This window comes from Halyomorpha halys, unplaced genomic scaffold, assembly GCF_000696795.3.
Source record: "Halyomorpha halys isolate HHAL.00 unplaced genomic scaffold, Hhal_1.1 Scaffold97.1, whole genome shotgun sequence".
In the NCBI taxonomy this organism is placed as follows: domain Eukaryota; kingdom Metazoa; phylum Arthropoda; class Insecta; order Hemiptera; family Pentatomidae; genus Halyomorpha; species Halyomorpha halys.
In genome coordinates, this window is record NW_027108815.1 from 722,062 (window position 1) to 735,288 (window position 13,227).

General features: G+C 28.0%; 1 protein-coding gene across 5 annotated transcripts in view; it reads left to right on the forward strand.

Moving 5' to 3' along the window:
• LOC106677390 (regulator of microtubule dynamics protein 2) overlaps window positions 1-13,227 on the forward strand; it is a 45,698-nt gene that overhangs the window by 15,878 nt on the left and 16,593 nt on the right. For 3 of the 5 annotated variants that reach the window (XM_014415295.2, XM_014415296.2, XM_024360103.2), the window contains exons 6-8: window positions 480-644; window positions 2,648-2,716; window positions 6,127-11,238. In XM_014415295.2, coding sequence (XP_014270781.1) covers window positions 480-644; window positions 2,648-2,716; window positions 6,127-6,195 — 303 coding nt within the window. In that variant the 3' untranslated portion in view covers window positions 6,196-11,238. Of the gene's footprint in view, window positions 1-479; window positions 645-2,647; window positions 2,717-6,126; window positions 11,239-13,227 lie in introns of those variants that run through there. The other 2 variants (XR_010843332.1, XM_067047145.1) reach the window with 2 other exon arrangements.

A 13,227-nucleotide genomic window follows, 5' to 3' on the forward strand; every position in this document is an offset into this window, starting at 1 on the left:
TAACTTATTCAAATTTCAACAGTTTTTAGAAAACATTTATTTATTTAATTTACTTTTATCAATTTTACATCAATAAAATAATCCCTTAGACATTTTGGACTGTCCATCCGTCTCCAGTTCTAAAACTGGAGTAACTATTTTTAGAATTAGCAAGTGAAAATGGGCAGACTTTCCAAAACGTTGAAAAGATAATTTTATTAATGTAGAATTGATAAAAATAAAGAGTTGAAATAAGAAGGCTTTTTAATCGATCAGAAATAAAAAACCAGAACAATTATTTTGCAAATATAGTGTTATGTTCATAAAAAAAACTTAAAAGTCAATTAAACAATTCCCAACCAGATACTCAGTTTGTCTGAGCTTTGGCTTAACTTTTTCTCCTTTCTGAATATGTCCAATAATGAAATTAAACTAAATAGCTCAAAATTAGTTTCTTTTTTTTGTCTCCTCATAAGTTTTATTATTGTTTTGATTTTCAGGTTGCCATTTTATCGTGGCTTGAAAGAAAAGTTGCGACAACACTTTTTGGAGAAATACCTTACGCCACCTTTCCTGAGGCTATAGAATCTCTGAAGAAGGGTGAAAAGCTATGCCCATACCCTTGGAAAGAAAATAAGTTAATGATAGCAAAATGTTATGTCCAAGTCAGTAAAGAAGAATTTTTTTTTCTATAATTATTTATTATAAATTTCCTTGAATTTTGCAGCCACCAATGTATGGTTACGCAGGTCAAGTATCTTAGGCATGTGGGTTAGATATTGTTTTATTTTATATTTTTTGTAACATTTTTGAATAATTTTTCCATTCAATTTACTATATTATGCACTCTCAATTTGTTAATTAAAAAACTATATATAACTATATAAAGCTTTTCTTTTATATAAAATGTAATATCCTCATTTTTTGTAAATAGTATATTTTTATGTATAAAGAGTTTTTAATATGTTTTTATTTTATTTATGGTTTCAATATTGTTCATTTGCTTTGTTAAATCAAAAAGAAAGCTAACCAATTTTGTTCAGTCAAATATGGAGTGGAAATATCATTATTCAAAACAAAGTAGATGGCGGCGCCTGTCTCTGGCCATAAGTTCATTGAATCCTGGCCATATTGAGCAGATTCAAATATTTTTTTAAAAACTTTTAACTTAAAAAAAAAATTGAAGTTCCCATCATAATTGAAATTACAATACATTTAAGAAAAAATAGAAGTTAAGAATAAGTGTTTAAGAAAAATTATTCATAAAGGAAATCATAAGAAAAAACTCAAAAACGTAGTGCTACAATCAATGTTGAGAACTAACAGCTAGAGAAGGGGAAGGAAGAAAACTTGGGTTTTGTTAGGATTCGTTGCTTAGGCACGGGTAGGGAATGATGTTTCCTGGATGAGGAGGTCCTCATTATCTTTTTTCTAGCTCAAGTATGGACATCTTGAAAAGGCACATTAGTTTTCAAATGTAAACTAAATCTAAAAATTTAATCCCTAAATACTTGTCCTGGCCTATCGTTTCTGTATTTTTATTGGCTGCTGGTTTGTTGCCAACGCACTGGAGAGAGCACTGGTGTAAGGGTCCTGAACTGTGAATTTGTTCATTGCTGTAGTGAGTCGAAAAACTTTATCTGCCTTCATTGGATGAATTTAGACACAGTGGGTAGTTCAAACAGCTCGTGCAGTTGGTCTGTCTTCATCTTCTTCAGTGATGTTGACAGCACAATCTTCCGCAACAGAGTCTCCTGGAAGCGTGATGGCCTTCTGTGAGATGGGTGAAGAGTGAAGCACCATATAGGAGTTCTGGTCTCAATATACTTTTGTAAATTTGGAGTTTGAGCCTTAGTGAGAGTACGGGTGATGATAAAAGGTGGTGTAGTATGATCTGAGACGGACTCGTTTGGTTTTTATGTAGGTATGACCCGACAGTGTCATGTGACAATCCACTTTAATTCCCAGATATTCTATGGAGTTTGAAGGCCTTGGTACGGAGTTTGCCACTTGGAGCTTGCAAGTTAGTCTGGTTTTCTTCCGTTTTTGTAGTGCGAACACAAAGAAATCTGTTTTTGCTGGGTTTACCTGGATGTTGAGGTGGTGTAGTTTTTTAACTATCTCCTGGCTGGTTTTCTCCGCCCGCTTAAGGGCATGTTTGGTGTTGGCGCTGCTGCTACAAATGCGAAAGCGACAATTGTGTAGTTTTACTCCATGACATGAACAGTGTATATGGAGAAGAGGAAGGGATTATGCAGTAATCTCCAAAAACTTTCTTATACTACAGAGAGTTCCTTAGATTTCATTGTTATTTATACGATATTTATTTATCAATCGTTCATTCATAAATAAGGGTCGTATCCATGGCAACTTAAGCTATTAGTTTCAACTATAGTCAATTTTTGCCCATATCTCTAGTAGATTTCTAAGTAAAAGTTCTATAATGCATGAAACATACCAGATTTTTTATAAATTATTCTCATGCGCCTCTTTTCGTAAAGATAATCAAGTTTTACTGAGTATCCATTTCATCTGTTCTAAGATTTACTATCCTCAGATCTCGATGTTAACCTTCATTTCTTTTATTATTGATATCAGTTTCCATGCCAGCTTTAACACTTGCCTTTTGATGACTTGTTTTTTCAAAAATTATTCATTTTTGTTTCAGATGGGAAAGTATGGGGAGGCTATGTATTGGCTCGATAAAGCTGACGAAGTGGAGACTATTACCAAAGAAGTGAGAAAATTGATATGTTTTTTTTCTTTTATTCTAATTTTTTTTTTAATCTTTTTTAGCTAGTTGCATAGGACTATGACGGGAGAATTTTAGGTTCAAAATTTAACAATAAATAAATACCAATAAAAGTTGAATGTTCGGTTCAAGAATACAATTACGTAAACAGAACTTATTTATTTATAATATTAGCACTTTCTTGAGACTGGTTAATATTGTTTAAATAAATAAAATTTTATCTATTTTAGTCTCAAATCATTTTTATTTCATTTATAAGTCCGACATTTCAGCCAATTCGGCCATCGTCAAGGATAATCTTAAATACAATTTTAGAACCAAAACATTTAAAAAGGGGGAGGTGACGGGAGCAACGTGGTAACGAGCCTGTCTGCCAACCCATAGATTGCGAGGTCGAGCCCCCAGCCCTACCCGGAATTTTTTCTGGCTATACAACTATACAATACTCACAACTTCCCTCCGGGCATTTGTGAGGCCCATCAGCCAATGGGTGGCACTCACAAAAATAGGCGTGGGAGTGACGGACCCACCCTATGAAAACCACGTCAAGAAACGCGCAATGTATTTCCTAAGTACAATGCGCTAGGCCTTGGACCTCTACTGTCTGTCATTCCGTAAAAGAAAAAAAATACATTTAAAAAACTACCTCATACAGGCTATTCTGACCAGATCATTTCTATCAGTCCTCAATATACCCTAATTAGTCAATTTTTGACATTAAATTAAAAATAAAAATTATATTATATTATCACAGTCAACAGTAAAATTTATCACAATATTTGCAACCTTCCCTACATTCTACTTCACTACGAAGGGAAGGTTACAAATATTGCTGTGACAAATTTTACTGTTGAATGCGATAAATAATTTTAAATTTTAATTTAATGTGAAAAATTTACTAATTAGGGTAATATGTGGAATGATATAAATGGCCTGGGCAAAACAGCCTGTAGTTTTTTTTTAATGTCTTGATTCTGAAATTGTATTATCTAAGATTGGCCGAAATGTTGGACTTATTAAGAAATAAAAATGTTTTGAGACTAAAATGGATAAAATTTTATTTATTTAAACAATAAACATACTTTATTAACTGATTTAAACTTCTACAGTGCATAATGTTATACTCACCTTGTGTTAGCCATAATTAAAGGTTCTTGGTTTTATTCATTTGTTTACCAACATGTGTCGATAACATATGTTACACATTAACTTTGCATCTTCCCTTTCAAGTGATGGACATTTTTATTTTTTTAACAAATGTTCTGAATTACTTAAAAACAGGTAAATATAAATTAGCTAATACACTATCGATAGTTTTATAGATAATTATTTAAATTCTCTCCTCCAAAAAAGGTGGGAACTATTACTTTTTGACTAGACAGTACAAACCTTTTAAGAATGAATTAACTGGCCATTCAATAGAGAATTTTTCCTTCTAGGAGGATATTCAAGAGAGAAATGGACAAGAAAAAGTCCATTTTCAATTTGGATTAGTTTATAAATTTAAATGAATCTTCCATGATGAATTGAATATTTGTGATTGGTCACTGGAAAATAGAAATGTGAGATGGATGAGAGTGAAATATATAGAGTAAAATTGATAATACTAACAACAAATCAAGCAAGAAAAAATACTGGATAAAGGAACAAAAACAAAGCTAAATAAAATTTAAAAAAATGTAATTTACCTAAGTTATAAAAAAGGGAAGACTGTATTATAATATTTAATTATAATGAAATTAATCCCAAGGGGCGAACAAATTATGATAATTATTTGCTTTCACTTCTCCGAAAAAGGTGGGAACAATAACTTCATGACCAGACTGTGCAAAACTTTTAAAAATGAACTACCCGCCTGGTATAACAAGGAATTTTTCCCTCGTGGGGGAATTCAAGAGAGTAATAGACGTAAGAATATAATACTAAAGGAGCAAGAAAAAGTTCTTATTTGAAAGCAATTTACAGGAGACTAGAGGAAACAGTCTAATCAAGTTGAGCCATTAAATTCAGGAGAATTTTCGGATTTACATCCAAAGAGTAGATCAAGGGTTGAATGTTAAACCTCAGAATTATACCTATGGGAAAATTATGACATTAATAGATCTAGAATTATAAGAGAATTAGGTGTATTTCTAATTTAGAGATTAGATGTACTTCGTCAACAAAGGAATTTTATATCATCTCCCTCCCCTCAAACAATTGTAGCAATATCCTATATATATTTTTTTTTTGCCATGATTCCCATTGGAGTCCTATACTGCCTTACCATGGTTGGGGGTCAAAGTTTTTCATTTTTTGGGACCGCCACTTAATGAAAAAAAGTTAACGCCCCAGACCGGATTCAAACTGACACTGCCAATAGACATCAAACTGGTAAGACTGTGTCCTAACCACAGAGCTACTTGCGGTTCCTCCAATATTTAAATTCACAATATTGGTAATGTGTGTATATGTTCTTTTTAAAAAAATGAACTAAAAACTTAAAAAATATATTACCAATTAACACCAAAATGAATGCTTCGTTTATAGTTCTGGTTCTAGAGTCGAATGATGCTATAAATATATAATATCTAATATTTTTATTTTGTAATACGTATTCTAACATGAAATATCTAAAACTGAACATTGAAAAAAAGTACAAGGATCTGTTAGTAATTGTATTGTAACCTAAACTTTAAATAAAGTGGTAACGAAATAAGCATAAAGGGAAAGAAAGTTTGTTAATAATATATGAAGGTTGTTAATATAATAAACTAACCTATATACTTATCGATGTACAGTCTGATCTAAAAGTAATTATTCCTGCCTTTTTTGGAGGAGCTATAGTAAACATTTTATAAAAATAAAACTCAAACTGAAAAAAAAAAAAATTCATTACATATATATGTGGGAGTGGAGTAGCTAAGTGTGTAAGGTGCTGTGCTACTAACTCTCAGGACCCGGGTTCGAATCTGGCTGTGGCAGATGATTATTTATTCTTTTACTGTAGATGTGAGTCAACCTTGTGGGTTTGGTAGCCCTTCTGAGGCATACTGAGCCTCTATAAAATGAGTTCCCTTAATTGGTTTTGGGGAACATGATGGTTGAGTAGAGTAATAGTTCACATTAATATTATTATATATATTTTATTTTTTATATTTGTTATGCTGTTTGTGATTACTTTTTTTCTTATTTATTATTATTTTTATTATTTATTATTTTAACATGGCTTTTATCTAGTTTTTACTTAGCCCTTAAGACCATCTTATCCTTGTATAACATTTCTCTTCAATTTAATAGTTTTATTTTTATTGCGGTATATTGAATTAATTATACTTTTCTTCATTATTTCAAAATACATTATTATTATATTTTATTAGGTCATTCTATTAACGTTTATTTATTTTATGTTTAAGGATCAAAAGTCTGAAATAGAAATATTAGCCCTTAAGAAGAAATATGAGGAACATAGAGGAGTACTGTAATACCCGTTAATTTCGACATTCGTGCTCTCTATTTCGTTAATATGAGGGGCTCATTAGGTCATGTATATGTACATTTCCTTTTTTATTTATTTTTTTTGTGCATGATATGTTGAATTGTTCTCTATGTATCTTTGTTTAAAGTACAAGAGTGGTATATATTAGTTACATCGTTGGTGTATTCATGTTTGTCTTTTACATGGTCGGTTACGGTAGCTATGAGTATTGTTATATTTTAGAAGATATTTTATAAATCAAAGAGATATAGTTCAAATTTTATCAGGTATGGCTGTGTATACGATGATGCCTGTAATCTTCCTGTTTATTATTTTTGTCTATTATTATAAATTTATTTTTAATTTTAAATAAAATATATTTTTAATCATTGGTACTTTTTAAGATGTAACATATTGATATGTTTTATTAAATAAATTATTTTATATTCTCTTTGTCCAATTTTATGTCAAAAGGTAACTCGTACCAGTTTATTTAGTTTTGAAATAAACTCATTTCAAACTATACATAACTTTTTATCATCATATGTGTAATTTCAGATCTTTCTCATTTTGAATAGCATTCACTCTGTTAGCATCTCTTTTCTCAATTTTATTTTCAATTAATTTTAAAGTTAACCAATGATAACCTTTAACTGACTTGTGAAAAAAATTGTTAGAAACTTTTCTACTTATTTCTTAATGCTCTATCAATTATTGTAAGGACCAAATTATTTTTTTTTGTTTTCCAAAAAGTATGTTGGAATTGAAAATGTTATGAAAACAGTTTGTGATAATTAGTGGATTGAATTCTAACTAAAAATTTTATTAGAAATTATAAAATGTTGTATGTATGAATGTTATTATTGAAATGTATTGTCAAATATTCTATTTGATAAACAAAAAAAAAAAAAAGAAGCATTCTACATACCATTCCCCCCCCCCAAAAAAAAATGGGCATTTAATAAAAGTATTGATTGATATTAATGTATGATTTTCATTAAAATACTAAGGTATTTAGTTTTGATTTATAATATTGTTAAAATATGAGCTACATTCCATTAAATTTATTTCCTTATTATATAAAGTTTGAAATTTATACTGTTTGAATCTATTTTTATATATATTATTTTTTTTGGACGTTAAGAATAATTTTAAAATACAAAAATTGTACCAGGCTCTGATAATAAATGGTTAAAAACTAATTACATATAAAAATAATAGTGATTTTTTTAAAAATTATATTATTTCAATTTCTTGAGGCAAGGTAATTATTTATTAAATAAATCAAAAATTTGTATCCTTTTTTGTCTCAATACTTTTATTTTTCACCAGTCCAACGTTTAGGCCATTTTAGCCATCCTCAAGGACATCTTCAATTATAATTTCTTCCTCACATCAATTTAAAATTACTTTTGCAGGCTATTCTGCCCAGGTCATTTCCTTTATTATAAGTTAAAAGCCTATTTTTTAAAATTTAAAATCATTAATATTTAATTTTTCTTATATAACATTATCCACAACAAATACACTACCATATAACAAACCATTTATAATGGTAATTTAATAATCATAAATGGTTTGTTATATGGTAGTGTATTTATTGTGGATAATCTTATATAAGAAAAATTAAATATTAATTATTTTAAATTTTAAAAAATAGGCTTTTAACTTATAATAAAGGAAATGACCTGGGCAGAATAGCCTGCAAAAGTAACTTTAAATTAATGTGAGGAAGAAATTATAATTGAAGATGTCCTTGAGGATGGCTAAAATGGCCGAAACGTTGGACTGGTGAAAAATAAAAGTTTTGAGACAAAAAAGAATACAAATTTTTGATTTATTTAATAAATAATAGGGATTGTTTATTATTTGGTTATAATCAATTTTTATTTATAGAAAATACATTTATTTCTATAATATCAAGAATTTATTGGGCAGATCTAACCTACTCTGTTTATTAAGTCTTGTAAAGATTCAAATGAACTACCTATGTCAACTTTAATGTGATCACTATTAATGTAAAAATAAAAAAATATAATATTCAATCTAAAAACCAATTAAATAAACATCAAATCAAAACATTTATTCAATGCAGATCGAACAGAATACTTTTACATTATGTTACAAATAAATTTTTTTTTTAATATTTATATCAAAGTAAGAAATATTGTTACAATATATACTGTAATACTTAATATTTATTTAAATATTTATAAGGAACTTTTAACTGTTTTTATTATTCTCAGATCTAAAAAATAACTTTGGTGATGACAATTCATATTCATAATTTTTGTAATTTAATGTATGCATTTAGGATTCTAATGCTTTCAACTATCTTGACTTACGGATTTGAGTTTTGGGGCTCCACTAAACCATCCAATCCAAAATCCTTAATGCTCCTTATTTCATCACAAATCATTTTGTTTGTTGTTGTTTGTGGCGATTTGGCCATAACCAGATACCAATCCTTCCATGATGAACTTCCTAACCACCCAAACCCACTTGTTTCTATCCTGGCTTCTTCTTCATTACTTGATATTCCTCCAAGGCATTTGAAAAGATAGCCTCATGATCTTCTCGTTATACATTAAATAAATGATACTAGCTGTGCAAAAAAAAGTAGATGAAGTTTTAATTAAATGACTAATTCAATTATGATCATTTACATAATGTTACGTATTCCATAATGTTTGACCTATGACCTAATTGAAACTATGCTAAATGGCCTATTAAGATGAAATAATGTCTATGTTACATCAGTTTTCGCAATAATGGATTCATTTTGTAATTATGTAAATTTTGTAATTTTTAAATTGTTTTGATTCATATCAGAATTAAGGGTGCTGTAATTTGTCAATATTTTATTTGTGACAGTATAAGTGAAAAAGGCTCACATTTTTGTGTCGTCGAGTTACTTGGATTATGGATTACATGCTATTGAATGTAAACAAAATCAAAATATGTAAACACAAAGTTAAATAGGTGCCATATTTATTTATTTTCTTATTTCCTAATGTATGGGAATCAATTAATTATTCTCATTTAGTTACTGTCTGCCGCCCATCAGAAAGAGTTAATTATGATGTTCAAAGGTGCCAATATAGTGTTATTTAAAAAAAAAATTGATAAACAGGATTATTACTATATATAAATGATATGAAAGAGATGGTGGGGATGCGGTCAAAAAGAAACAAAAATAGTTAACAACTATTTATACACCAATGTTTCGTCCCACTTTGTAGGGCTTCATCAGGAATAAAAAGGATACAAAACAATATAAATACATAAATATTTTGACAATGTAGGATAATGAGAGACAAAAAAGTAAATTGAGGAAGGTTTAAAAATTATATTATTATATATTAAAAGAAAATTATATTAAAATGAACAAAAAGGAAATAAAAAAATTAAATATTAATTTAAAAAAATATTTTATTTTTCTTTCATTTTTATATAATTTTCATTTCACATATATTTACATAATTTTTAATCCTACCTTAGTTTACTTTTTTGTGAATCATGATCCTACATTGTCAAAATATTTATGTCGTCTTTTTTAGCCCTGATGAAACCCTACAAAGTGGGACAAAACATCAGCAAATGAATAGTTGTTAACTATTTTTGTTCCTTTTCGACCGCACCCCCGACCATCTCCTTCATATATAAGAATCAATTTTATCATTGAAGTCGAGCGTCCATTTACTGAAACAATCATTTTATTTATGATTAATAATAGAAAACAAAAAAAAAAAAGTTTTGTGCAAAAATAAATATTTTGACTCATATTTTCAAAATAATGCTTTGTAAAAAGCATATTTTTTATTAAATTTTTTTAATTAATTTATTTTTGTATGGCCTTCCAATGTTCTCATTTTTCTTCGCCTAATAATGTATTGCTATTTATTTATATTACAATTTTTCATATCATTATGTATCTATAAAAAATTGTTAATATTCTATCCAAATAATGTAATATGAACTGTAATTAGTATTTTATAAATGCTAAAAAATTAATCAATGGTTGTTTAACACTATAAAAATTTTTTTGAAATTTTAGCTCATTGAAATTAATGTAACTGAAATTTAGTGATAGAAATAACTGATTCTATCAATTTATAATAATAAAACATGTTAACATTATAATTTTCTTTTATTTCTTGGAAAATTGAAATATATATTAAACATTGTAATCAATTCCAAATCATCAAAAGGTAATAATCTTATTACCTTTTGATGTAATAAGAAAAAAACTAAGAAAATATTGCTGTAAATGTGGAAAACAGTTCTAAAATAATTTTTTGTTAATTTTTTTTTTTACCTTAATAAATTTAATTTTTACTACTCAGCCAGACAGAATGTCAGTCATCATTCAGACCTCAATCATAAAAACCCCTTGCACTATCAGTCCAACTGACTACTAACTTGTAAATGAGATATTGAACTATAAGGATCTTGTGGAATTTATCTTTTGATTCGCTATAATCATAAAAGTTTTTATATATATAGTTGACTGTAAAAATTGATGTATAGGAAGATGGTCAGGGTTGCGGTCAAAGGAGAAACCAAAATAGTTTACAACTATTTAACCGTTGAACGGCTGGTGGGGGGAGCCAGCTCCCCACTCCTCCACGCTTCCGCTTCATTGTTGCCTACTGTTCACCCGTTTGCTTTGAACAGGTAGGTTGTCTTGACTTGTTCTTTGCTCATTTTATATCTTTATTATTACTTATTTATGTATAATTATTATTTTATAATGACGTTTATTTAATCTATATTTTTTTTTTAATTCCCCATATTGTTTTTGTCTTATATACATCTCCTGTATTTTTTAACTGTATATTTTATAAAAAAATTTTACTCTTGCCATTGTTACTTATTTTTATTCTTATCATTGTATTTTTATTCTTATCATTGTATCTTTTTAGCCCTGATGAAGCCCTATAAAGTGGAGCGAAACGTCGGAAAATAAATAGTTGTAAACTATTTTTGTTTCTCCTTTGACCGCAACCCTAACCATCTTCCTTAACATAAAAGTTTTTTCTGTCATTATTTTTACATTTATATACCAGAATAAAGTGGAATGAAACTCTCACAGCCTTATCTTCAGTTTCTGCGTACTTCCTCCACTTTAAATTATGAATTATCGGATTTCAATATTTTCTCAGTAATCCATCTGTACTACCAACACCTGATTAGTGTAAACATCCATCTTCAATTTTACTGTCATTCTGGCTGACTCTGCATTAATTTTCATGACCTCTATTTTTTATTTTTCAAAATATTCTAAAATGAAAATTAACTGATTGATAAAATAAGTTTACTTTTTTTATGTTAATATATCAAAATGTTATAATTTTACCAGATACCAGAAGAATGTTACACCTTATATATTATGTATTAATTATTATTTTTGTTCAACTGTATTTTAAAAATTGTTATGTAATCAAATATATTTATACAAATTAAATGTTATTCTTGCACAAATATTTATACTGTTTAGAAAAAATAATATGTAATGTACAAGGTGATGTTTAGTTTGTCGGATCATAGTCAAATGAATAATTAAATGTACAAATAAATATATATATATATATGTAAATGATAATTTTTTTATTTCCCTTGAATTCTCTTGGTGGAATTACTTATCTTAGCCTAATTCCTGTTAATAATTTATGATTTAAAGTAGTAAGTAGTTTGATTTAATTTCAGTTATAAAAACTTAAATAAAGATTGTCCAAGGTTGAAGGTAGGTTTTATTGTTAATAGTGTTATTGTGTTTTATTAAGAAGACAAATTTTTTTTAAAATAGTTGTTGATGTATTGAGATTAATATATTTTGATTTTTTGGCATCGGCATTTAAATGCTAAACTTTTTAAAAATAAATTTTGATAATTCAATAATGAGGTTCTCCTTGGTAATGACCTAAGGGTCGAAATGGAGAATCAAAATAACTTAGTTTAGAGTAAACTGGATCAATTGAAGTCGTCTAATTAATGTTTATATTAAAATATGAAGAAGGTCAGGGTTGCGGTCAAAAAGAACAAAATAGTTTTCAACTATTTAATGTCTGACGTTTCGTCCCACTTTGCAGGGCTTCATCAGGGCTAAAAATACAAAAGAACAACTAAGAACATTACAACAATAAGTTACAAAAAGGTAAATTAAAGTAGGATAAATATTATATAAAAATAAGTAATAAGAAAATTATATATAAATAAAAGGAAGGAAGACATAAAATAGTATTAATATAAAATGAACAATGATAAGAATAAAAAATTACATAGCAATGTTAAGAAAAAGAAATTTAAAAATCATGTAAAATATACGGTTAAAAAAGTACAGGAGACGTCTAAAAACGAAAAAACAGAAAAGTTGATGTGGGAACATAAAATTCAAACACACTAACAGAGGGAAAATTAAGAAGAAAGTAGAGATTAAATGAAGATCATGAAAGAATATATACAAATAAAATTAATAATTATGATAATTAATGAACAATGAACAAATCAGGACCACCTACCTGTTCAAAGTGATAGGTTTAACAGACAATAAATCAGAAGCATCGAGGAGTGGAGGGGCTGAAGTGGAACTAAACGTCGGACATTAAATAGTTAAAAACTATTTTATTTGTTTTGACCACCACCCTGACAATCTTGATATTTTAAGCTATAAGGTCAACCATTTATTTATATATATATTGTAATAATTTTTTATTTAAAAATAAAATTAAACAAATTTTGATAGTTTTATATCCTTTTTTCAAATATAAAAAATAACTTGGGTTCAAATGGTTCAAGAACTTAACCTTACTTCCATTACTACTTAATGGATAATATAATTTTATTATATAAAAAGACTCTTAATCTCAGAGCGTGTTGTTGCTTGGCAATCAGAATACAGATACTTACAATAATTTCTCTTAATTTAATTTAATATCTATTTTATACATGAATCTATTTTTATGTATAGCAAAACTAACCAAGTTCACGATCTTCCTTTGATGATCCCTGGTATCTTCTTTTTTTTCTATTCTTCTGT